Consider the following 26,996-nt stretch of genomic DNA (forward strand, 5'->3'; position numbering starts at 1 on the left):
ACAGTTCAGACTACAGCCATCTTTGACAGTAAACTGAAGCTGATTAAAACACAAGTACAAACTGTTCTGTGCAGAATTATTTTAGAACACATTCCTGATCACATCTTAGCTGTGCTGTTCATAGGTATTGGTAAGGTACCTATATGCTGGTTAGCTGATGGCAGAGTATTAACGCTGATTCCCCCCCCCCCCTTTCATTTATCATACAGGGCGAATCATTCAGTTGCTTGTGATTTTGGAAAATGTGGGTTTTGAGGCCCATTAGGCTTACATGGTAAGGCATGGCACCTCTGTCTATGTGTTTCCAGCTTGTTAAAATGCTTGTAGTAAAAATGGAATACTAAGTGACCTTTCTAGCCCAACAACCCACAAGCTGTGAGAGGTGTATTTTTGGCACTGGTAACAGTTGTAAGTCAGATCAGTTCTTTGTGTGTTCTGAATAAGCATCCTAGGAGGTAGCTTTTGCAGCTCAGAGATTGGAACCCTGCTTGTTCCAGTGTGAGCCTCTTAGGACATTTTGACCTTTTCTACAATCTTAGTTCACTTTTTAATTTTATCTTGTAGGAATTGTACGTGTCCAGACATGCCTGTGAATATGGAGGAATCTAGGCAGGTGAGCTGTGAATTGCCAATGAAACAGATGCTTTTGTAATGTTTAGAACAATTTCTCAAATGCAGAAAATCACTAAAAGCCATGAAATACATTTTAACAGATGTTTATATACTATGTGGTCTTCAGATCCTGAATTCATTGGCGGTTTGTTCTGCTGGGGGTGAAACTGCACAATTTCCTTAAATGCAAGCATAGTTACATCACTTTCAGTGGAGATACACCTAATCTTGGTGGATTTTCAATACACCTTCTCTGGAGTCACCAGTAGTAATTGCAACACATGTACTCCGAGACTGAAGCCTATCAAAATTACCTCATTAAATGGGCAAGCATTGTGGGTAAGTCCAGATATGCATAATTTTGGCAGTTGGTCCACAGTGAAAGCACAGCAACCATGTTCTTTTCAATCGTCTCCTAAGGAGTGGGGTTCAGGGAATGTGTTGTCCTGTTTCTTGCTCGCTGCCTGTGTGCAGCTCTGACTGACTTGTTCCCTGTAATGTCACAAAGCTACTTCACCATCAGTCTTCAAAAGCAGTTCTAGAACTTTAAAAAATGGTTGCCTCCTCCACCCAACTTTAAGAATATGAATTAAGGTTCATTTGACAGGTGGAACATGTGTTTCTTAAATCTTAAGTTAGCACTTTAAAAATTAAAGGCATATGAAAAGGCAAAACTATTGGTTGAATTGCTTGATTTACTGATTAGTATGACTGTCATGGCATGAAGATGCTTAGCTCACCCTACTGAAGAACTAAGTGCTGTGACTCCTATTTTTATTACATCTGTACACCCTGAATTCATTTGAAGAAATTTGCAATTTTCTCATTGCAAGATGACAGCCTCAGAAATCTAGTGATCCATTAGATAACCAGAGTGTCCTTCATGACTCCAGAGAACTGATGTTCTGTAAGGTTGTCTTGCAGCTATAGGCCAGACAAGCTGGAATCCTGGCTGGTTTTGTCCTGCTGCCTAAATTCTAATGTTTTGTTTTGTTTTGTTTTATCCTAGCTTTTAATGTTATCTAGTCATAGTAAGTGCAAGGCAGCTGATTTTCTTCACTTATGATCAGGTGCTGTCTCTGTAGATTTTTTTATTATTAAAGTATTAGTTTTAAAGTGTCTTGGCCACACTTCGGCCATTTTTGCATTATTTGAGATAGTCTTGATCAGCAAAGGGAACAGGAAAGATGTCAAAAGGCTTTGGTGCTCATTTCTTCCCCTGTATTTAGACTGTGAAGTTCAAGCAGGGAAGCATGCAAACTATCTTACATAGGTTTGTTTTAGGTGTTCCCACTGTGCCTCTGCTTGCTGCTTTCTTTTCTCAAGAATTCACTTCCCTGGGCTCTGGCACAGATGAACACTGACTTGGCTCTCAAGTACACTGTACAGAGACAGCTAGAATAAAAAGGAATGACAAAAGAAGATTACGTTAAGCCAAAAGGGCAAAGAGGTGCAGGCTTCACAGTCAGCAGCAGGTCACATTCATTCATGCTGGTCAACAAGCATTTTGCCCTGGTTCTTGCAGTGAAATCTCTCCACCCAAGGAATAAAAAAGGGGTAGGAGGGTCCAATGAACATGTAATGCTAACAATGTTTGATGGAAAGCAATGCTTGCGGAAGGGATAATCTGTAGAAGTCAAAGCTAGGAAGACAGTCAACACACAATATTTGAAACTCTTTGGCAATTAAACTTCTCCTAGGCAGGATGCAGCACATAACTCTTATGTAGAATCTATACTTTTAAGCATCGAGAAACTGGTCCTGAGGTCCTGGCAGCAAAATGGGAAAGGCAGGACAGGTTGTTCTGGACAAAGACCAACCAACTTTTCTTCCTTTGTGTAGATTTCTCCTTCCTGTTTCATTTCTGTTTCTCCCTGCGGAAAGGTGACGCATCTTCTGCCCATCCCTGTCCTATACCTGGATCTACATACAGAACGCTGGATAATTTACAGTAATTTGGCAAGAATTTCTCACTTGTCAAGTGTTTTCAGAAGCAGCAACAAAATGACTCCTCTCTTGCCCTTAATTATGCTGCAGAAATGGCAAAAAACTAGGGGCAAGTCCCAGAGGACTTTTATGAAAAAAGGACTATGAGCTCCATTTAGTCTGAGTAGTTAAATCAAGTTCCTGATTGCAGAATTCTTTAACTCTAATTATATGTCTATTTTACCGGTCTGTTGTTCCATTTGATAGATCCCTGATTCAACACACACGCACGCACACATGGGGTGGGGGGAGCTCCTGCGAGCCTGACGTTTGCCCATACCTGGTTTGGTCTCCCTTGCGCACAGAGCTTCATATTGTTTGTACAACTGTGCAACAAGCAAAATGGAAAATGTGCGAATTGGGAGCAGACCTTTTCCTGAATTTTTCTCCCTATGAAAAGTCAGCTTTGCAGCTTGCTCCTTAAGTGCCAGAGTGCAGCTGTGTCCAGGAACACTTTTGGCCAGCTTTAGCTGGTGTGCCGGCTTCAAGCCTTGCCGGGGAAGGCAGACCTGACCACAGTGATCTATACTTTAATTGACTCTCAAGTGCTGTACATTAGGCTGTCCTTGAAGCACTATTTGGAAACTACAACTAGTGCAAAACACAAAGTCCAGATGTCATCTAGAGTGTGCTTTATAGCATGCATAATATTGTTCCTGAACCAACTACCCTGGCTTCTCATTCGTTTCTGAGATCAATTCAATATGCTGGTTTTGATCTGCAAGTCCCTAAATGGCCTGTGGTGAGACTATGGGAAGGTCAACTTCTCCCATAAGAGTCTGCTCACAGTTTATGTTCTTACTCAGAAGTCTTGCTAAATGTCTTACCACCAGGAGAGGCTACGTTGGAAGGTACACAGTATGAGGCTGACAATAAGAAGAAATATGTAACACGTAATCAGAGCCCAGCTAGATCATACGGAGGGACCATCCACCTAAACTTCTTGTTACTGAAAGTTGGCAGCCAAATCCTTCTTAAAAGCACACAGACTGAACACGAAGGCTCCTAGTATCTGGTTTTCAGAGACTCCAGTTCATTATTATGGCTAATAGCTGGTGATAGAACTAACTTCCTCCACAAATTTGTCTAACCATTTAAAAAAGCCACCTAAGCATGTGGACATCACCATATCTTGTGGTAGCAGATTCCATGAGCCAATTCTGCATTGTGTGAAAAAATACTAATTCCATCTGTATAAGAAGGAAATAGAAAACTACATTTATGCTGCAATTCTACTCGCATTAACCTAGAAGTAAGTCCCACTGAAACCAGTGGACTTACATCTGAGTAGCTATGATAGATTGCATTGAATGGTTCTATTAGCAGATTTAATTCATTTGTTTTTTCCACAGCTAGCTGGGAGTAAGCCAATCTGAATCAAAATGACTAGTGACACAGTACTAAATGAAATGCCAAAGCTATACAGAGTAGACCTAGAATTATGTGAAGTGCTAGGAGCACCACTAGATGTCCTGCAAACTATTTTTAAAAAATTACCCAGTTTCAGAATGTTAGCTACACCATTCAGGCACATGATCTTAGTACTGTTCTTTCTCCATTGCCCCTATTCAATTTGTATTATGTGTTACTTACAGATTACTTCCAGCAGAATGCAGGCATTTTCAAATACTGCATTGTCCATATGTCAGCATGATAAACACAAAAATACAAATTTACTGGTGAAACAACAGGGACTTTACGGTGTCTAAACAGTTAGTGTTATGTGCTATCAAGTCATCTTCAACTTATGGTGACCTTATGAATGAATGCCCTCCAAAATGTCTGGTCCACAGCCCTGCTCAGCTTTTGTAAACTCAAGGCTGTGGCTTCCTCAGTCCATCTCACATGTTGTCTTCCTCTTCTCTGTTTGACTGTCCATAGCCTGACTGTCTTCTCCAGTGAATCTTGTCTTCTCGTGATGTGCCTGAAGTACAACAGCCTCAGATTTTTTTGCTTCCAAGGAAAGTTCTGGCTTGGTTTGATCTCAGACTTGTTCATCTTTCTGTCAGGCTAGGGCATCCATGAAGCTCTCCTCCAGCCACATGTTTCCAATGCATCAATTTTCTTGTCAGTTTTCTTCACTGCCCAGCTTTCACGCCCATACATAGTGATTGGGAACATAACATCTTGAGTTTCGTCTCTAGCGAATAATGGTGCTATAATATCTAGATGACATTTACTGAAAACCTAGGTGCTTCGGTGCAGCTGGGAATGAAGATGAAATATATGCAACCTAAGGATTACCTAATTTATTCCCAGCTCAATGGAGTAGTTGTGACCTCATCAGTGACAACCCACAAGCCTCAAGAGGCCAATTAACTAAGATCTGCCTAGGGAGCAGTTGATAATGTACCATATTCAGGAAGTCTAGAGTTGGATATTGGCCTGAAAAAATGTTTCACCATGAGGGGTGATTTTTGTATTACTATAAAGCAGGAAAAGCCATGATGTCAGCTGATTTCATCTCATATGGAGGACCAGTTAATATCAAGTAGGTATTTGATCCTAATCTCTCCCCTTTTACCTAAGCATGCCCCATAGGTATAACAAAACAGCTCTTGCTTTATTGTGGAAGAACATGTTGCAATGGAGAGAAATACCTGTCTTCATGTGAACACTTAATTCAGTTTAGCATGGAGCAGTAGTCACCCTGGTTCTGCCAACTTCAAACACCCCAGTAGCAATATCAACTGTACATAACATTCTGTGGGACTTGAAATGGTTCTTCATCCTGAACTGTTACAACAGATGCATATTAATTTAAAAGAATGCCTACCCTGTTCTTTCTTCCCTGTCATCTAAAATCTAAAAGGGGGAAAGGGTAGTGAGTTAAACAGCAAATCCAGGCATGAAGTCTTAAAATTACAGTGTATTTATATTTACTAGATGGTGTGGAAACAGTTCACTGAAAGGGGATGCCTAAAGTGTCTGGTCTTCATCAGAGATGACCGCAAGGCCCTGTTTCCCATCTCTCTATGTCTTGCTACCTAATGGAATAGCTGCTAGTACTATCATTTGTGCCTCACTAGGTGAGTGCAAGGTTCTGTCATGGAAGCACCATGCCTGCAGTATCCCAGACAGAACTGCTTGAAAATTCCTCTTGGCTTCCTAGGGTATTCCAGGGATGCTCTAGGAACACATTTCTGTGGTAGGAGCCATACAGCCTGTTCCTAGAGCATTTCTCCTTGTTTAGGGAATGTGTTGGGGGACTTCAGCCTTGGATTTGATATTTATTCTTCCCGTCCAGAATAGTTATGAAGAGGCAGCAAAATGCTGTGGCAAATTAAAACTAATATATATTTGGTTTTGCTTCTTACACTGGGAACTGTGATAAATTTCCAGACCAATTCATCACTGGTATTTTATCAGATAGTTTTTATTTGTACTCAGGGGTACACCTGTGTGTGTGTGTGAGTGAGAGAGAGAGAGACAGAGTCAGAGAGAGAATGTAGTGTTGTATGAGAATCTGTGTGTACGTATGTGTGCATGCATGTAGTCCGTACCAGCCCAGCAGGTACTTAACTTGGTCCTTGGGACTGAAAAGATTATGCTTCTCCCTGCTTTACATGTTCATTGTAAAGGGCATTTAATATTTTTGCCCTTCTTGGGTCATCTGTTCCAGCTTCCGACGCTCATTCCATAAAAGGCTGATACTGGGTCAGTTCAGACATTATACAACACCATGGTTTGTCATTGCATAAATAAGCCCTTTTGTTTTCTGCTTGTACAGCCCTGTGCTTGGGTACATTCTATTGTCTTCACTTCTGCTTTAGCAGTACACCCTAGTTATTAATTAAATCTGCACCAGACAATAATAGTTTGCACAAAATTATGCCTCAGTTGCTAAGCCAGACTCAAGGAAGGAAATCAGTATTTGAAGAAAGTGTGAGCAAAAACGGGGTTCATTCACTTCAACAGATGGGTTCGACAAAATATCTGAACAGACCTGAGTTTTTAAACATGTCTTCATTACCTCTTGTGTCACTTGTCAATTCTCCCCCAGATTATTCTTTTTCCTTCTTTATGTTCACCCGTAATTGGAGTATTGTGTTCAGTTCTGGGCCCCTCATTACAGAAAGGATATAGCCAGGTTGGAGTCAGTGCAGCGTAGGGCCACAAGGTTGGCGGCTGGTTTGCAGGGGATGCCCTATGAGGCGAGACTGAGGGAACTGGGTCTCTTCAGCCTGGAGGAGACTCAGAGGGGATATGTTGGCGACATACAGGTATGTGAGGGGATGTCACATGGAGATGGGTAGAGACCTGTTCTCCCCTGCAGAGGAAGGCAGGACGCGCTCCAACGGAGCAAAGCTCAGGTAGCCAAGGTTCCATTTGGATGCCAGGAAGCACTTCCTGACAGTCAGGACCCCGAGGGTGTGGAATGGGCTTCCCTGGGAGGTGGATGAGGCCCATCGGTGCGGATGTTCAAGGATAGGCTGGACGTGCACATGGTGGGCATGTCGTGAGCGGAGCCGGCTGGTGCCGGAGGTCAGACTAGATGGCCCGGGAGGCCCCTTCTGACTCGCTCTGTTTCTATGTTTCTATGTTTTCTTTCCAGCTGTGTTGCATCTTATCCTCCTCTTTGCTCCTCCAGTTTTCTATGTTGCATAAGCTTTCTATTTAGATTTAGAGAACCCCAAATCTCTTGCCTAAGTGAGCATGGTATGGCTCCTTCTTAAGCTTGCCTCGGCTTGCTCTTGCCTGGCAGCAGTGATGAAGTAAATTTCCCATATCACTTTTTAGGAGAGGTGTAAACATGTCCTATTTTCAGCTGTTCTTGTAGTTGAGCCATTTTTAGTTCACAAGCCCAGGTGGGCCAAAGTGAAGTGTAAAGAGGCAACAGGAGTCCCATGCCTGCATGCAATGAGAACTGGAAATTTTATATGCAAAAGACAAAACAAGGACGGCTAGATTATGGAAGTGAAGCCTACTCATGTTTAATGCATAAAAGTCTCAGGTTTCATTAAATTTACTCCCCTCTCCAGCTGTGAGGACAAACTTCCCCCAAGCATGTGTGAGCCAACAGTTTATTATGCTGTATTCTGATTCTGAGTGAATAATGAGAATTCTGTCAAATGGGAGACTATACTGTCTCTAAATCTTCTAAACACTGTCAGTTAAACAGAAAGGCACCCCCAGTTCCTATTTTGTCATTGAGCAGGTCCCTTTAAGATGTGTACCACTCTGGTTATTAATTACATTGTAACTGTACATATTTGACCATCAGTGTGACAATACCTGGTGCTGCTATCCTTTTTACTGAGGCTTTGATCTTCTTTTCCTCTCCCTGCCCTACAGAGTTCCTGCTGGGGACTGTACAGAAGGATGGCAGCTGCAGAACCTTTGACTGCTTTCTCCCGCTGGTACCTCTATGCCATTCATGGCTACTTCTGCGAGGTGATGTTCACAGCTGCTTGGGAATTTGTGGTCAATTTCAACTGGAAGTTCCCAGGTGTCACCAGTGTATGGGCACTCTTCATTTATGGAACTTCCATCCTCATTGTAGAAAAGATGTACCTGTACCTGAAGGACAAGTGTAACATCCTAGTGCGCTGCCTCATTTATACCCTATGGACGTATGTCTGGGAGTTCACCACTGGCTTCATCCTGCGCCAGTTCAATGCCTGCCCTTGGGACTATTCACAGTTTGACTTGAACTTCATGGGCCTCATAACCCTGGAGTATGCCATTCCATGGTTCTGCGCAGCATTTATCATGGAACAACTAGTTATCAGGAACACCCTGCGTTTGCGTTTTGACGAGAATGCCGAACCAGGGATTCCCACTGCTGCTGTAACCTTGGCCAATGGTCATGTGAAAACTAACTGAATCGGTTTAGAACTACAGCTTGGCTAAGTGAACTCTCCTGCCCCCTTCAATGGAGACTTGTGATGACGGCCTCAAAAACAAAACTTCTCTTTCCTGTATGATAAACAAACCTCCTGGGTTTGGAGGTGTGCATGAAAAAAGCAGAATCAGTAGGTTTTCTATGGATCTTACTCTTTTTTTTTTTTTGTTTAAGTCACAGGTAGCGATATCAGTTACCTGTTGGCTGGATAGTTTGACTTGTAACTTTAACTTACTATGAAACCAGTCCTATTACCTGCATTTTACTGCATACAGGGAGAAATAAGAGAACATGCTAGTCAACATTGTACAAATATCAAGTTAGTAGATTGACATAGATGCCCCAGTTAACTTAGTGATTGGCTTATATTCCATTAGGCAATATTCTGGTGCTTGCCTGCAACCAATACCTCCCATGGGACCTGAGATGCTGCAGGATCAAGGAACAATCAGCAGCTGTTGAGACAGCCTGACAGTGGCAGTCAAATGGAGAGGTAGAATTTGCCCTCTTGTGTGCTCTTCCTAACACTTTTTTATTGCACCAGAGTGTATGATAATATGGTGCTGGACATCTTGTTGGATTTATATTAAAAAGATTATTTTTTGAATCATTCATTCCAATGCTCACTAGAGAGCTAGTTTTCCCACTCTCTCACACACCCATATACACCCTTCCAGATAAAGGCCTGTTCTGTTGGATGAATGATATCCTTATTATGCAAGCCACATTTTAGCCAAGCAGCCAAAAGTGGGACTGAAGTGGCTCAAGTCTTCCCTGCTACCTGTCCTTCCTCCTTGGAGTGGAACACAACAGAAGGGCTGCTTCAGGTCTGATCTTTGCAGCTCCTTAGTAATCTCTCATCACCAGGATCCTCGCTGGCTTCCTCACCAAGGGAATTCTCTATCAGCAGTGATACCAGTGGCTATAAATGTGGACTGTTGGCCCTGGCATTAAAGTCACCTTGATTCATCAGAGGCTGGAAACCTGCATGACGGATTGTTCAATACTTATGCTCTTTTCTATCCGTACTGATGTTCTCTTAAGTCCTGCCTGGTGTGCTCAGTGTACCAACAGCAGTATTAGTGGTGCAGAAAACTCTTCATAAGGTTATTTAGGATGAAGTGGTAGTGGTATCTGGCTGCCTCATAGCAGGGTGCACTGAACAGTTTCCAGGATCTAGGGTTGTGAACAGTGTACCAAGGGCTGTAAGTGTCCTACAACCTGAGATAAATGTGGAAGTCTCAAAGAGATGTATGACTTTCAGAATCCTTGTGATGCATAGTCATGAGAAAGTAGCATGGTATCTGGCAGCAATCAGAATTATTTTTTTCTTCTGTGAATGAAAACTCTTTCTGGCTGCTTAAAATGACAAGCATCTGATAGCATAAAGAGGAAGGTATGCGGTAACTAGGCATCCCAGACCAGAAAAATGACAGATATCATTTGCACTGGATGGAATGGAATTGCACTAGCAGTGAGTTGGGCTTGTGATGTGAATATCTTTATGGGGTTGTGCAGCCCCTTCTTCTGTGTTGTCTTTAAGATGGGGCTGCATTATTACTGGCAGATGGTTGATCAATTTATCAACTTGCCACACAGTTCACATGGCTGTTTATTGTTATATTGAGATCCATTTTGGGTGTGGGTGTGTGTTGGTGGGGGAACAAAGATGCCCTGCCACCCTGAATGAGTTCTACACAGTCTTATGCATAACACATGTATCATTGACTCGTCTAAACTTTTGAGAGTCTGCTTATTTTATTTCTCCTCATTTCCTCTCAGGTGTGATTCCATTGCTGGCAATGGACGGTTAGTCAGAACCATAAAAATTACTCAAAAAGCTACCCAAAACCATAATAATAAAAGCTCATTTAGAATGTATATCACAGGTTATGGAAGGTAGGTAGCACCAAATCCAGGAGGTCATGATAATGAGCAATGTCAAGGAAGCTAATAGAGAAAAGCAGGGTTCTTTCAGAACACGGAAATCTTGCCCAAATCAGGACAACAAAAGGGAGCACAAACTTGCACAAAGGAGATGCAAGCAGATAGTAAGAGATGCAATAAATAAATAAATTTTGAGGAGCATATCACTAACATCAAGACCAACAATAAAGAATCATTTAAATATATTAGGAGCAGGAAACCAGGCAAGAAGGCAGTTAGATCGTTGGGTAACAATGTGATGTGTAAGGAGTATGAAAGAAATATAAGGAGATTGTAGAATAGCTGAATGAATTATATTCATCTGTCTTCACTGCAGAAGGTATAAGAGAGATTTCTGTGCCTGAGCTGATATTTTGAGAAATATTCTGCAGATGTTTTCTATCTGCAGAACTGAAGCAAATAGTAGTAAAAATGACAAGCCAAAAGTTAATACGTTAACTGAAAGTGGGTCCAAATGGTATCTATCTTAGAGTTCTTAAAGAACTCAAATACACAATTTCTGATACCCTTAACAAACAAGCAAATAAAAATGTAATACATACCTAAGATCAGCCTCTGTACTAGAGGACTGGAGAATGGCCAGTGTAACATCATTTTTTTAAAAAGGGTCCAGGAAATTACAGGCCAGTAATGTCTGTTTTAGGTAAAGTATTTGAAAAATAAAAATTAGTATATAAAAGGATGAGTCCAGCTGAAAAGGAATCAACATGACTTCTGCAAAAGGAAGTCTTGTCTTGCTAACCCTTCAGAGTTCTTTGAGGGTGCCCATATGTGGGCTGTAGACATTGTTTACTAGGACTTCCAGACAGCACTTAACAAAGTCTCTCACCAAAGACTCCTGAGTGAACTTGGCAGTGATGGAATAAGAGAAGAGAATCAATAACAGAAAGAATAGAGTAAAAACAAATTATAAAACTCCCAGTGGAAGGATGTAAATGGTGGATCCCACACGACTCTCTATTGAGACTAGTTCTCTTCAACTTATTCAGAAATTATCCAGAATAAGGAGTAAGCAGTGAAGTGGCCAAGTTTGCTAGTGACACCAAATTATTTAGGGCAATTAAAACAAAAATGGGATTCTAAGGAATTCCAAAATTCCAAGCAAGGAGAATGGATATCAAAATTATAAATGCACTTCATTGTAAGCAAGTATGAAGAAATGCATGTTGGTATAAAACATCCCAGCTTCACATCTGTTCTATGGTTACCTGAGCTAGCAGTGTCTGACTGAGAAAGAAATCTTGAAGTTGTGGTGAACAGCTCAATAAAATGTTGACCCGATCTGTGGCTGCTGTGAAAAAGGAAAAATTCATGTTAGCCATAATTAGGGAAGGAACTGAAAATGAAGCTGCCAGGATCGTATTGCCTTTATACAACTCCATAGTGTGACCACACTTAGGGGCTTGGACAAATTCATGGAGCAGAAGGCTACCCATGGCTATCAGTCCTGATGGTTATAGACTACCTGAAATCCTCAACAAACACACAGGGGTTGGTATGCTCTTGTTACAGTTCATCGGTTTTTGACTCTTTAAAAAAATTACTTCTAAATCAAAATGGTGTATTGTGTGTATTATGGTGCCATGCATTGAAGAATGCTTTCTCACGGACTCTACAATAACACTCAAGTGGAGTTGAAAGCAAGATGGGGGGCAGTTCTTGGAATGGAATCATGATCTTAATTTCTCCCATAGTGAAACCTTATCATATCTGTAGTCAGAAGTAAGCCCGTTTGAATTTAATGGGTCTTTTTCCAGAAGTGAAAAAGGAAATGGGCTAGATGACTGCCAGGTTACTTTGCCCCTCTAAAGTTATATAAAGTGAGTATAAAATTGCAGCCTGAAATGGTAATACTTAATGGAGACTGTGAAAGCAATTATTCTGTTACCGTCTCATTGTTGTAAACTTTAGTCCCCAGCCAAAAAATGTAAAGACAAATTGAAAATACATTGGGTAGCTTTTCATAAATTTTAGAAAACATCTTTTTAAAAAATCTTCCAAGTATTCTCTGATGGAAGGAGTAGTACCAGTAGGGCTGCATGTGAACTCTATAATAATTAAGCTACCAAAGCTAGATAGATACAGTCTCCCACATCAGCTGGTGATCACGGACTTCTAATACGTTTAGGGTACAATCCAATCAATGCAAGTTTAGACGGAAGAAGTTCTACAGTTCACCAGCCAGCATGGCTGCCTGGAAGACTTTTAAAAGTCTAAACATTCATAGCGTTGTACCCATGGCAGTGAGTTCTGTTCTGTGCTATTACTCTGCAGCACTGGATTGATAACTGGCATTTCAAAAGGAGTAATGCAAAGCTTAAAGAATGGCAAAGTAGCTGAATCTGAAAGGTTGCAACTTGGTGGTAGTCATTTTTGCCCTGCACAGTTCCATGCTCCTCGGGGGTCTATCATCTCATCCTAATTGACACAGTTATTTCATAGCTGGTTAATAGTTGTTTGCTTACACTGAACAGTGTTTGTTAGCCTTTAGTGTATATTGAATACCTCATACAACTTAGTTACCTTTTCCCATAAGTGCATGAAAACATTTCCTAAATCTTAATGCTATTTTATCTGGTTTGTACTATGAAGACATGTCTTCAAGCGCTTATAGTTTTCACACACAAGTGCACTTTATTCATAGATTGCACACCAGGAACTGAGCTGGGTCTAAAAGATTAACTCTTGCTCCTGTCCCATTGACCTGATAGCCCATTGACCAGTGACCACATGCACTTTCTTTAGCACCATTCTCCATTCTCTTCAAGTTACTGCACATGTCAGACCTACTTATCTCATTATTTGTTTTGGAGAAAGTCAATTCTGTTGCAACTAGAGATGCACTTCTTTTACTCCATTTATGTTTATTTTCTCTTTCTCTCAGTTAAATGAAAAAACTACTGATGTTGTTTTACAGCTGGGTTGCTTACACTACACAGCAGTGACAGACACACTGCTGACGGTAATAGCCTAGATGCTGTACAGTGGAGGAAGCACCGGCGTATAAAACACCTAACAATAAAGCGCACATGATCCTGAATGGAGTATTTGCTTGTATCTGTATCCTCTTCAGTAGATTAAAGTTGCCTGTTTGAATTCACCAGCAATAAAACGTTGTGGTTTGTTGGCTTTGCCCTCTCATGTGTAAGGAGAGGATGACTTAATATTTGCAATGTCAGAAATGGAGGTAAGGGGGGGGTATAATATTACTCATTCGCAGTATTATACTTGTGATCACTACTTGTTGTCTGAAAAAAACACAGATGATATAGATCCCAAGCAGAAATGGTATTCTTAGGAATATAACTGGTTATTTAACATCCATGTTCTCCTAAACAAAGAGCACCAGCGTTAGGCTTCAAGGAGTAAAGCATACAAGGATCTTGCTAAATGCTCTGTCGTTCCATACAGAAGTGTGGGGCACAATTTAGAGATTATACATTTTGCTTAACATGCTGTATCTGGGTCCAAACTCACTGGGGCAAATGAAATGAAATGAAAAAAAGAAATGGGGCAAATACTCTATAAAACTGGACAATCCACTTTCTGTCTAGCAAGGGTGAGAAACTTCACATGTTGGGGACTAGATGACCCTCTGCTCTCACAAGTCCTCTACAGACCAGATGATATTCAGGTCATTTGGTCCCAGCCAGGAGTCTGCCTTTGCTCTACATGGGTGTTCCCTAGTCCCAGCAGGGTTGGGGAGTACAACATAGGATAATTCCATTGCTATTGCTGATCACTAATTGGTGATAACTGGGAGTCCTCTCCCCACTCACTTTCAGAGGGTAGTCTTCTGAGGACATGATGAGTCCCTGGCAAAGCCCTGAGGGTCATATGGGCTGGATTGGCATGCTGAGTTTGGCTTGCAAGGCCTTTCGTGGTGTACAGGCCTAGAGCAACTGCTTAGAGGAATGCATGTTGGAGACACTGGCATCAGTACTAAAGTAGTTTACCTGTGCTCAGAGTGGGGAAACTCCTTTTTTCAAATAAAAAGGCACATCTAGATCTTTTCGAAAGGGTTTTCCCCTTCTGCATGGTGCTACCAGTATGCAGAGTGGTAAATACTGCAAGTTCAATAGGAATCTGTTTCTCCCAACATACTCCTTGTTTACAGCACCAATGAAAAAATGGCAAGGTATGAGTTCTAGCAATGGGTTTCTTTTCCTTATTAAGAACACAAAAGAAAACAGAAACACTTGAGATGCATCTTTTTCACTTTTTGGTAGGTCCAAACCTCCAAGATGAGGTAGTATACAACACTTGACAGAAAAACAAGCATGTTATTAAAAATTGCTTTCAGTTGTTTGATCTGTTTTAGCCTCTGCAAGATAATCAAAGCTATTTTACTTATTAGAAAAATAAGGGAAAATGCAACCTACCCAGGGTGGCATTAAAAACCATGTTTAATTTGAAAGTTAGTTTCATCACTGTAATAATCTGTTTTCCTGTAACAATCTGTTTTCCAAGTATGCTATCCACAAAAGTAAGACTTATTTTGAAATTCCTGTGAATTCAAAATTCCTTATTTTGAAATGTTTTATCCTGTGAAGTCTAAGAGGCTGAGCCATTGGTGGTTAGTCTTGGCTGAGCCATTTGTAACCAATGGAACAAGTTAGCTATAGCTAATTCAACAGACTGCTCTATGCTGGTATTCTTGCTATACATTTGCAGCTAGAACTATGACAAAGATAGGCACAGAACAGCACAGAAACATCCGAAAAGCAAAAGTATTGGCAAAGGATCACATTCATGATTCTATATGTCAGTGGGCTAAAATATTAAGAAAGATGCAGATTGCTTCCCATTTGACAATGGGAAGTTGCAGGAGCAATGTAACAAATCCAAAATCGTGATGTACACAGGATGTGAGCTCATTTGCGAAGAAGAGGAGGCCAGCCATTTGGCACATGAATGGTGTTACATATTTGCAATCTCGAAAAGATACAGTTGCATAAAACCTTTCCACAGTATGATTGTATCTATTTATTGTATATTTAATCTGCTAGTAATTAATGCTCCCTGGGTGGATTCAAAACAGTTGGAAGACACACTGGCTGGGCTCAGAAAACATGACAAGCCACAATAGTTTTTTACTATTGTTGTGTTGTCTGAACCCTCTCATGATATTTCACAAGGGTATGCTTGGTCTTTAGAAACTATGATAAAAAACAAAGGTTTTTCTATGGTTTCTCTGTATCACCATGGCTTGTTGTGTTGTGTGGTTTCCATGATCCTGGTATACAACTTCCACAGATTCCCTTGGAAATAATGGCAACTGCAGGAACTGTTCCAGCATCTGTGTGTGGACCAATGAGGAAGAGGCAAGCAATGTAGTCAGGGAGCAATGCACCTTGGGATTGATGGGTGGTTGGGATATGTGCCAACAGCAGGAGGACTGAGCTGGGGGGGATGGAAACCATAATGACATAGAAACCACCTGATGGTCAGGTAAAATATGAGTTAAACACACAAACACCATGGTAGCCACTCAGGGTAGCTTTTCATGTTGTGTGCATGCTGTTGCGAACTAGTCCCTTCCCTCTTTCCTTCTGGTTATCAAATTCAAGACAATCCATTGAAGTGCAAATCTTTACTGAAACTTAACTGATTACAGAACAGTATGCACTCTAAATAGGCTTCTACCAAACCTGAGGGAGAAGCATCTGCCCATGTACAGAGTTGAATCCAAACGGGAAACTTGCTACTGATCCTGTCAGTAAAGCATCTGAATCCATCCTCAGAGTGGCTCCTGCTACCTGAGGGCAAGATGGTGGGAACACAGGAAACCCTGTAACTGGACAGCTTGTTTCTCACGTTACCTCCTCACTGAGACAAGGCCTCAGTCTTGCATCTGGTCCTCCTATTCTGAAAACCCTCCTGCCCCTTTCAAAGCAGGCCAATTCTCAGGTTCTGACTGAGAAACTTCACTGGATAACCTTGAAACTTCAAAGTCCTTGTCCCCTCCTTGCTGCTCCTCCAAATCAGATGAATCTATTTGAACAGTGTGTAATGAGTGATAGACTGGGCCACTCTTTGCAAACACAGCCACAGAGAGCAAGTGTGATGTACCCAGTCTGTTGAGTGCCCAGTTCTAGTCCCCATTCAGCCATGAAGGTCACTGGGTGAAGTTGGACCAGTCACTGACTCTCTTCATGGGTTATTGCTGTGGAAATAAAGCGAAAGGAGGAGAACCTCATAAGCCTAACCTACCTCACAGGATTATTGTTGTGGTTATAAAATGAAGAGGAAGAAAACCTTGTAAACCACCTTGGGTTCTTTACAAGAGGAAGAAAGCTGGGATATAACTGTAGAGCAATAATAATAATGTGACACTTTTTTAAAAAGCTAAAATACTATACAAAGCAAAACAACAGGATAGGAATTGATAAATTGCATTTGTGCAGCTGTTCCCCTCCCCCACCACCCTGCTGCCCCATGTTCCTGTGGCAGTGGTGGTGAACATTCTAATTTCAAATAAAGTTAATGTGAGTTGATAATGCCTATTGTGAAAGCTGACTAGAATTATGTAGTTGTGCTGTCAGGGTTTACTGCCACTCTTGTAGACTCTCAAGTAGCATGGAATTTGACTCTAAACAACACACGGAACATGTACAGATGTGTTGTAGCAACGTGCACTTACATGCAATCATAAATCATATCCTGTTGTACAGGTTTACTCCACTCCATGCCCATGAGAGTTGCTACCATTTTCCCTTCCAGCACAGGACTGGCCTGCCTGTGTCTTCTGCTGGTGCCCTCATGCCTTCTCTGGCCATCTCTCCTAGCTAAGCTTGGGGGAGGCCTCTTTCCCATGCACTGCCTCCCTGAACAGCATGGTATTTTGTATGTGCTCCATTACTGAACCAGTTGAACCACTGTAGAACTTGGAAGAGACTATAATTAGGCTAATTACTTAGGAAGAACTGTCACAATCAAAACACACTGGGAATTTTTCTTGGTAACAAAACACTGCCTTGCACCTGTTGGCTTCTGCACTGTATACCAATCTCCCCTTTCTAGTTAGGCAGGACTGTAGCCAAAGTGGGACTAGCGCTGACTTCTCTAAAAATGTGCTTTTAGAACTGTAGCATTGCTACTTGCTCTTAAGAAATGCCAACTTCCTCTTAACATACGGATGTTTCTGGTTTGTTTGGTTTTCAAAGTTGGTTGAGTGATGGGCCCAAGTGCTCCAATCTTTATCTACCTGCCTCATCCAGTTATTCCCACCCAAGATGCTTCTGTAGCTAAGATGGATTTGTTAATCCATCACAAATAACTCTGTGAAATAACCCTTATGCTCACACATACCCCTCTAGCTGTGATTGCCATGAGCATGGCCAGAGGCTTAACGAGTGTAAGGAATAACAGAAGGAACATATGTTACCTAACTAACATATAGGTAAAATTTTGAACTTTTAAAAGTCATTGTAGTTGGTATATGCATTTCTGAAACTATTTACAGTTGCTGAAAATAAACAGAGGATTGAGCTTGACGACAGCTCAAGTTTCTGCTAGCTATGAGGAAATTGCTGCTTTTTCTGTCCTTTTTTGATATTCCAGTCTAGAAATGTCCTATGGAGACAGAATGGTTTTAATCCTGTGGAAATTCCCTCCATCCAGTCACAAAAAGCTTCCACCCAGGGCCCTGAAGTTGATTGCATAGTGACTGGGTTCCTACAGCATGACAAGGCCCAGTAGTGTTTCTTCTCCTTCCCTTCCCCTTCCAAGTGTTGTTTGCTTGTCATGTTGTTGGAACAAAGTTTTGTATTTCGTGTGTGAGTGTGTGTGTGTATGCTTTGCCAAGTGGCTAACCAGAGAGCACCACTGGCAGCTGCTTTAGTTTGGCCCAGTGTTTAGAGGCATCCTGGCTCCTCTCCACAGATGTTCTTCAGGGCAGGAGCTACCCAGCTCACTCTCCCTGCCCATGCATGTCTGAAAGGAAACCTCTCTCCCTTCTGCTGCACTTCAGCCATGAGCCCTGTTTGTGCAGTAGGCGTGGCTTGACAGCTGCAGCAAGCTGAAGGTAGTTTGTGTTTGCAGCTGTGAAAGACAAAAGCTGTGTTCCTTCCCATGGCGTCTCCTGGAATACCACCCGGAGGAATGAGAGGGAAGGCGGCAGCAGGGAGGAAGAGAACAACCCCAATGCGTCTGATCGCCAGTCACTGCAGGACAACCCATCATGGTTGGTTGCTGTGACCTGCGAACCTGCCCTGAGTGTAACTGAGGCTTGGCTTAGTTTTTAATGATGTGTAACTGAGCAGACCACTGATTTTACAGGGGGCTGGAATTTGGGGGTGGGACATGGGGAGGCTGAACTCTCCTCCCGCAAAAACTGCTGTCTTCCCAGTCTAACTTGGGACCAGATGCGCTTCCAGGAGAGTAAAAAGAAAAGTCTTAGCTACACACGGTGTGATTAGCGTAATGTATTGTTTGGCTCCCAGTTGGCCTTAACCCACCTCTCCTAAAAGATATAAGCTCTGTTGTTCTTCTGTTTCAGATAGCCAATGGTATGGGGGACAAGGACAGGAAAGCAGAATCTAACAAGGTGATCCATGCCAGCAGTACACATATCATGAAATCTGGAAATAAACAAAAGTATGATAAGTTAATCTTCCATGCTGGAAAAGCAGTACCACCAACATTACACAGATTGGGCTATCCAATCAAGGCCATAGTGTGCTACATACCAAGCAAGAACACCATTAAAATGTCATTTGAACAAACAGGTAAAAAGACATTACACAAACCACAAAGTTCTTGCTTCTGTTGTTCTATAAGACAGATGTGAAAGTCACTTTGGCCAGAATGCTTGTTTGTATTAGGAATGCTTGTCCTTGTATGAACAGCTACCAGATTTTAGCATAAACAGAAGAACCTGGGCTTAAAGGCAATTGCAGCCTTGCAGGTAAGAACAATCAAACACATTTACAAGATTAAGGCTATAATCCCCAAAACAATGAGTAGGAAATATATTATTTAACCAGACTAAACTATATATGCCAAGTTAATGAGGCACTCCCAGGATCAGGACCTATTCTGGGTGAGGAGAAGTGAGTGAGGAAAACCCTTTTTACCTTACTATGGTAAATGTTGAGATCTTGGCTGTGTTCACACCTATTGACAAAGTATGGTGGTTTCCACTGTGCTCTAGTCGGTTACATTGTCTAGCTTTGCGCATAGCTGTGTAGGCCATATCCGTACAGGTAGGAATGGTGCAAATAGGACACCTGCATCCAGCGGCTGGATGCATGCAAGGGTGTGATGGGAAGTCGTGCAGGGTGTCCAGATAGTAGGTAGACAAAAACTGTGCAGCATTGTTTAGCATCATGTGGGAATACATGTGCAAGTAAAGCAAGCAAAGCCCTACTTGTTAGGTCAGGATCTGCAGAAGAGTGCAGCTTCTGCAGTGCCCTGATAGAGCATATTTACTGGCAAGGACTTGCAGGACTAGTATCAGGCCCAGAGGTGCTTACAGGGTTAGAGCCACTGCAATCAGCTGTAAGCCACAGGAGGCACTGTAAAAGGTCACGTAGCCCTACGTGCTCTTGCTTGTGTGATGGGAACATGTGTGGTGGCAAGGACTGGGTGGTTCTTGTTTGTCCTTGACTCTGCCTTTGCTAGGTATCTGCTCTTTGCCTTTTTCTGACCTTGAGTTCACCTCTTGTTCTACTCTACCTTGTTGGTTCTCACCTTTGCTTTTGATTGTCTTTGTCTCTGGACTATCCATGCCTCACCTGTATCTGACCCTTGCTTGCACCTGACTTTGCCTTTCCCACTGGCCTACAGTATCTTGCTGAGGTAACTTCCCCTGGTTCTGATGCTACTGAAACTGATAATGTCCTGAAATGTAAGCCTCTAGTACAAGATTATCATTTTAAAAAATCTCTAGCTGTGATTACTGGTATTGTAGTAAAGTCTGGCATCCTCCTGAGTCCTACCCCTAGAATTAAGAGACACTTGCACCCGCTGTAGTTCCAACCACTTTTGAAAGCTGAGCTCTGCCCAACTGATTATTTTAGTCAAGCAGGCCTCATTAGTTTGTCTTAAAAAATAAAAATAAAAATGTTCCAGTCTGTCTGACCTCTCTGAAGTTCTATGACTGAGAAAGCACATTCCAATTTCCTCTGCAAAGCATACAGGCTGCAATTCCCAGTGGAGAGAAGGATTGCTGGTAATGCTGTTAGAGTGATCTCTGTCAACTCAGCTCTGTTTCCCATCTGTTGTGTGCCATTACTTTCAAAGGACAGAGAAAACAGGTGAGATGGCTGCTGGGTGCCACAGAAACATCAAAGATTGCAGCTCTAAGCACATGATAAAAAGAGGCTTGCCAGGAGCAAGACAGATGCTATTTTTATTTTTGGATAAGTGAACTCTTTTCAAATTGGGTTATTATTTTGCCTTTAGTGAAATGATGGCATTCTACAGTGAGACAGCTATTTGATGACTGAATTCCATCCATATTTTAGCCCAACATATGTGGCAGGCAGTACAAATAGATTACTTGGTTATGTGCAGTAACTCTCTAAGGAGAATGGGCAAGGTTAGGAATATAGGAAGCTGCCTTACATCTGAGTCAAACCATGGTCCATCTAACTCAGTGAATGGAGGAGAAATGGCTCACCAGGATTTCAGGTAGTGGTCTTCCCTGCCCTACAGGGAAATACCAGGGATTGTACCTGGAACCTTTTACAGGAAAAGCATGTGCTTGACTACTGAGTTATGATTCTTCCCTTTGCTTGGATTAGCCGGGAAAGATTATATAATGAAAGCATTTACTGAGTTCAAGGTCAGCCAGTGGAGGCCCACCCCACCCCACCCCACCCCACCCCACCCAGCTGCTCAAACTTCCAATTTATAAAGAAAGCAAGCAAAATAAAAACAGGTGAAGTTGCTGATCCTCCCTTTGCTTCAGAATTGACCTATCCATGGAAAAGGATAGGTCAGTTCAGTGTCCTATCACTGAACATTTCGCAACACTTTGTGTTCTAAATGATGGGTCTGGTCTTTAAAACCTTCACATCTAAACAGCTGTTCTGCACAGCCCCCAGGAATTGTGCTGCCAATGCAAACCAACATGTATCACAACAAGATGATATATCAGTGCTCTCAGTCCAGATCTGAATGCCTTCTGTAAAGATGTAATGATTTTTTAAAATGAAAATGAATACAAGCAGCATTAGTATTAGATGCAGGGCTGTCTTAACGCATGGGCCTGATGAGCACTTGCCCGTGGGCCCCATACTAATCTGTGTATGTTAACCCTCGAAAATTGGAAAACTTCCAAAATTAACAGTAGTTGTCGTAGGGGCCCCAGTACACTGCTTTGCCTGGGGCCCATAATGCTGTTAAGATGGCCCTGATTAGATGGTATAGCATGGGTAATTGATAAAGGAAAGGCGGGAACCAAATACAGTAAAACAGTGGCTCCAAACCATTTCTATGCCCCACATCCCTAAAAAAAAGTTTGATTTATGTTCACACCCACTACAAAAGTAATACCACATTTGAAGATGAAGTCAAATTTCCAAGTATTGAACCTCATACAGTTCTGTGGGGGAACAAATTCAGTGCATAACATTCAAATAAACTGAGCAATTAGAAAAAATTGTAAACAGTAAACTCAATCCCGATTGTGAACATAAAGTTCAATAACTTCTTTGTTCCTGCTTCTCATTCATGATTTTGTCAAAACATGGAACCTTCTTGCTGATCACAATCCACAAGTCTGGTTTCATGTGATTACTAGATGTTACCTTAGTTGATAAAAGAAAACTGAAGCTAAATGCAAACAAAATAAATAATTTCATTATTGAGATAATTTTTGGTGAAAAAGTCACAATTCACCAATGTTGGCAAATGATGATGCAGCCTTCCTCTATGTGGCTCCCTGTGAAATGCCATCTTGCACCCCCTGGGGGTGCAAGCACCCCAGGTTGGGAACTCCTACAGTAAATCAATAGACTTTTGGGCAAATTCTACCTTTATATCAGGAGTTCTGCAGCATATCTTAGGCTCTGCTGGGCTCATGGACTCACCCCTCTCTTCCTGTTGGGGCCTGTGTGTTTCAACTTGTGTTCCTCCTGTGAGATTTAAAACTCCTTGAGACATTAATTCCCCTTTTCCCAATTGCATTCCATCTGGAATCATATTCATTGTGGAGCAGGTAGCTCAAGAGCCTACCAAATATACCATGTCTTTCCCAAATGGTTCCACTTTCAAATTTATCAAAGGTTCCCAGTGGGTCCTCCTATGAGGAGATCCCTGACCTTCCTAATCTTTGTCCATCTTCATGAGAGAAATCAACCTCTCCCCTCCCCTCAGCTCAGGGCAAGCATGGTAAAATGGTGCCTAATGGAAAATATATCATGCTCAGGTGCTTGATAAAATATTTTAAAAACCTCCTTGAAACAGAAGAAATCTCTGCTAGTGTGAAAAGTCAGTTGCAATTCTGCCTGTAGCTTTCCGCAGAGGAGCCACTATTATATTAGCACTAAGAACTGTCTGTCTCTGGAGGAACCCAAGTTCATTTCTTCATGAAGACTGCTTGATGTGGGATTGTGGATTTCATGTGGAAGGATTACTGAGAATTCCAGCTCTGTAAGGAACAGTAAGGTGGAAAAGGAAGCATTCTGCTTTATGGAGGGTGTTCTTAGCTCTTGTTGAAGGAAGCCCTTTAGATCGGCCTTTCTAACCTATCAAGGTAAGTCTGTATATGGAGTGTTATTCATAATATTTCCACAATGGTTTCTTTTGGAAGTTTCAAGAATATTTAGTGTTAAGATCCCTTGGGATGGCTTTTGGTAGAGGACTTCACCAGCAGTGATTTAGCCCTTCTTTGGTTATCTTACCTGTCGTGACTGATTCCTCTGAAGGTGTCAGTCAGGTACAAAGTTGTAATCATTACCAGTCTGTGTAGCAGTCTATACTGATACCAAAAGAACCCAGCCATTGAGTTGTTTCGTTTTCTTTTAAATTAACATCAAGAGTATAGGAATACCGTTTTGGGCCATTATCAGAGTATTCTTTTCCAGAATGCAGAAATGGTAGTTAAATAAAAAGCTAGGTTAGGAAATGCTATGTGGTAGAAATGCTCTTTGCATATTGTTCCTTAAAAAGTTTTAAAAATAAACCAACCGAAATACATTCCTCTTTAGTCCTCCAGCAGAAGCAAAGAAAGTGTTCACAATGTATTATAGGAGATAAAGTTAGTCACAATTCTGGGACTGGACAGGAAGTCCGTGCATCAGCATATACTTTTTCAGCACCTGCTTCCCATTTGCTAGTGGCAGCATTATAATAGTCTCCATGAATGTTCCAGGAGTCAGGAGAGGACGACGAGGTTATTTCAATTGCATATTCCATGAGGGCAGCAGAGCCGGCCATGTTTCACATCCACCGGTTTCCTGAAATGTGTCCTTGCACTGCATTTCAGAAGCAGCACAGGCATCACCTCCATATATAGAAAACATCACATTTGAAGTATGTGAAGCTTTGCTAAGACATTTGCATGACATATATTTGCTTTCTTTCTCTATTTTTCAAGGAGTCTTTGAACATTTATATTACATTTTCTTCCGACTGTGATAGGCAAGGTGTCTGCAGAAGTCCTCCAACTTAGCTGCTCTTTTCTTTCTTCCTTTGTAGTTTATTTGTGTACAATAGATTCAATTGCCTTGTACTGTAGAATCTGTCCCCGATTGCAGTGAGCTCTCATGAGGCCACAGGGCCCCCCTGAGGCTCAGGAAGAGAGCAGGTCGGGCTGGCAGCCTCGCAAGAACTTGAGCCAGCAAGCCCTGCCTGCTCTTGCTGATAAGCAGTGCAGGGCTGCCGGCTTGACAAAGTCTCCCCAGCATGTCCTGCCCACTCCTGTTGACGATCTCTTCAGAAGCACAGGCTCAAGAACGTTCTCAAGGCAGCTCTGAGACCTCATATTGGTTTTCTCCCTCATTTAACGGTTAATTAAATATATTAATTGTACATGTTAAATCGATATATTGTGAACACTTTAATTTACTGCGTGGAAATGGAATTCATTGTGCAGCCTCTGGGCTCTATGGCGAAGTCCTCTTGTGGCCCTTGAGGCACGAATAGTTGAACTGCCCTGCTCTGGTTCATCTTCTCACATTGATGCAGGACTTGTGTGTGAAGCGAGGGGCCAGGGTTCTAAAGAAGAACCTGGAGATAGCAGGAATAGCAGACACCTGATGGAATAGAGGAAAGCTATGGGATACAGTCATTCCTGGATGTAAACTCTGCTGCAAGGACAGGAGAAGGTGTTCTAGAGATGGTATCACTCTGTCTGTTAAGAGGGCACAGTGTCAGGCAGACTAGAACCTTGGCAAGGGATGGGGTGAGCCACCACATTTGATTGCTTTATCCCCAGAGAATTGCTCCTTTGACTTAACAGAGGTTGCTCTTTTTTCCACTTTTGGCCCCACACCCCTGCTTGAGCCTAACTGGAATGTGGCTTTGAGAAATTCTCCAAATTTGAGTTCAGCCTTCAGGCTGAAAGAGGTTCTGTATCCTGGATATAACTTCTGATATACCCCTGTTGAAAGCTGGCATTGCCTTTGTTTCATTTATCTACTTTTGTTCTATATTCACAGAAATTAACTTCAGTGAAGAACTACTCTCCAGCAACATGTGATAGTTCACAAAGCGTAAGACATTAAACTCCTTATAGGAAAGCAAAAATTATTATCCTGGCTACAGGACTGAGAGCAAGTAGGATTAAGAAGAAGCTGTTCCACTACTGCAAATTGCTCTGTATTAGACATCCAGTATTTATTGTAGCCTTTACAAACTATACAAAGAACTTGAACAGAAGTTGGCTATGAGTATTTGCATTTTTGGGTTTCATCAAGTCTAACTCATGTTATCAGCTCAAGCCATATATGGAGATATAATTCAGAGATTTGGTAGGCAAAAATAAATTTACTCATTGAATTTTATAGGTATTTTAAATCCCTAAAGAACTTTTCCAGACTGTAAACCCATGGAACCTTACTGATGCTATGACTGGAATTAAAACCTTCCTGATGATATCTTACTTGGGATGCCAGAAGGTCCAAATGCCTGCCATTAAAAAATCCATGCCAGAGACACAGATGCTTCCAAGGCAGTGTGGTGCAGTGGTTAGAATGGAGGACTGGGACTCTGAAGATTCGGGTTCTAGTCTTCAGTTCAGGTTCAAGTACTCACTGGCTGACTTTGGACCAGTCACTGATTTCAAACCTAACCTATCTCACAAGGCTGTTAGAAGCATAGAAATAGAAAGGAGGATTATGTAAGCCACCTTGATTTCCTTGCAGGAAAAAAGGAGAGATATAAATAAATAAGCCCTGGACATATCAAATCACATGCACAAGGATATAGATAACTCATGGAAAATTGATGGGAAAACAAAACAATGCCAGGGACCAGAACAGCCAGAAAAATAATCCATTAAATGTAAGGTAATCCTGAATGAAACCAAGCACAATCTCTCATTTTTTAAAAAGGCAAAACTTACTTTATCCATGTGTAATTGGGATACTTAGTGAGACTCCCCCTCCATCACACACAGATTATTTTATTATTTAGTGCAATCTCTGTACATGCTGCTTTACAAATTACAGGTGCACCAGATCCCTCCCTGTGGGTTCATAATCTAAAACATACACACAAACTACAGAAGAAAGGGTGAGGAAATGGAGGCACAGGCAAGCATGGGAAGAATATATTCCGATTCCCATGCAGGAATAAGGATTTGTTGAGCTGGAAAAGGAGAAAGAAAGGTCAACCAAAAAAATTAAAGGCTGGAACAACTTCTTCTAGGAGGAAGGGTTACATTTGGGGCCTTTCAGCTTTTTCAAAAATGGCTGAGTGACATAACAACATTATGCAAGGACTGGAGCAAGTGGTTATGGGAGAAGTCTCTCTCCTTCACATAATTCCAGAGTTATTAGCTGAATGGTAGGAGACTGAATGATAAAAGGAAGTACTCTTACATACTGTACATTTGTAAACTGTGAAATTCGTAGCACAGGAGACCTATTCAGGAGATCTACTGTGGACAAAGCCAATACTCCATCAGAGATAGTGCTCTGTTCCTGCTCCTCTCCTTTGGCACATTTGTTGTCTTCTGTTCATGGAAGGCAGCTCTCTGCAGAAACCTCCCATCTCGATGTGGGCTCTCCATGTGAGCCAGACTATGGATTTTCCAGTGTTTAGACTTGCACAGTGAGCCTCACAGGTTACAGGAGGCTCTCCTCTTCAGACTGTCTCCTCCATGAGTAAAGGACAACAAACGTGACAAGGGATTGGGTGCAGCAGAAGCACTCCTCTCCCCATGTGGGTCACTGTTGCAAGCATCGCCTTGAAACGGTGACCCACGCTCTGGTAACTTCCTGACTGGATTTTTGTAACATGCTCTACATGGGGCTGCCCTTGAAGACGATCTGGATATTTTAGTTGGTTCAAGTAGAGTCGGCTTGGGACCTGGTTATTTAATGGAGAGCCTGCATCCATATTTGCCCTCCCGCCCCTTGAGATCGGCGGCAGATGCCCTTCTCCGGGAATCCTCCGTGAAAGATATTAGGAGGGTGAGTACCCGGAGGAGGGC

At 41.9% G+C, this 26,996-nt stretch overlaps 1 protein-coding gene across 10 annotated transcripts in view; it reads left to right on the forward strand.

Annotated features, from left to right (window-relative positions):
- The window catches only part of TMEM229B (transmembrane protein 229B), a 60,697-nt gene extending 33,788 nt beyond the window's left edge, over positions 1–26,909 (forward strand). For 6 of the 10 annotated variants that reach the window (XM_044435925.1, XM_044435921.1, XM_044435924.1 and 3 more), the window contains exons 2-3: positions 565–613; positions 7,894–9,050. In XM_044435925.1, the coding sequence (XP_044291860.1) occupies positions 584–613; positions 7,894–8,424 (561 nt within the window). In that variant the 5' untranslated portion in view covers positions 565–583 and the 3' untranslated portion in view covers positions 8,425–9,050. Of the gene's footprint in view, positions 1–209; positions 275–564; positions 614–7,893; positions 9,051–24,999 lie in introns of those variants that run through there. The other 4 variants (XR_006415288.1, XR_006415289.1, XM_044435923.1 and 1 more) reach the window with 4 other exon arrangements.
- The last annotated feature ends 87 nt before the right edge of the window (positions 26,910–26,996 follow it).

This window comes from Varanus komodoensis, unplaced genomic scaffold, assembly GCF_004798865.1.
Source record: "Varanus komodoensis strain SLA01 unplaced genomic scaffold, ASM479886v1 scaffold3, whole genome shotgun sequence".
Classification (NCBI taxonomy): Eukaryota; Metazoa; Chordata; class Lepidosauria; order Squamata; family Varanidae; genus Varanus; species Varanus komodoensis.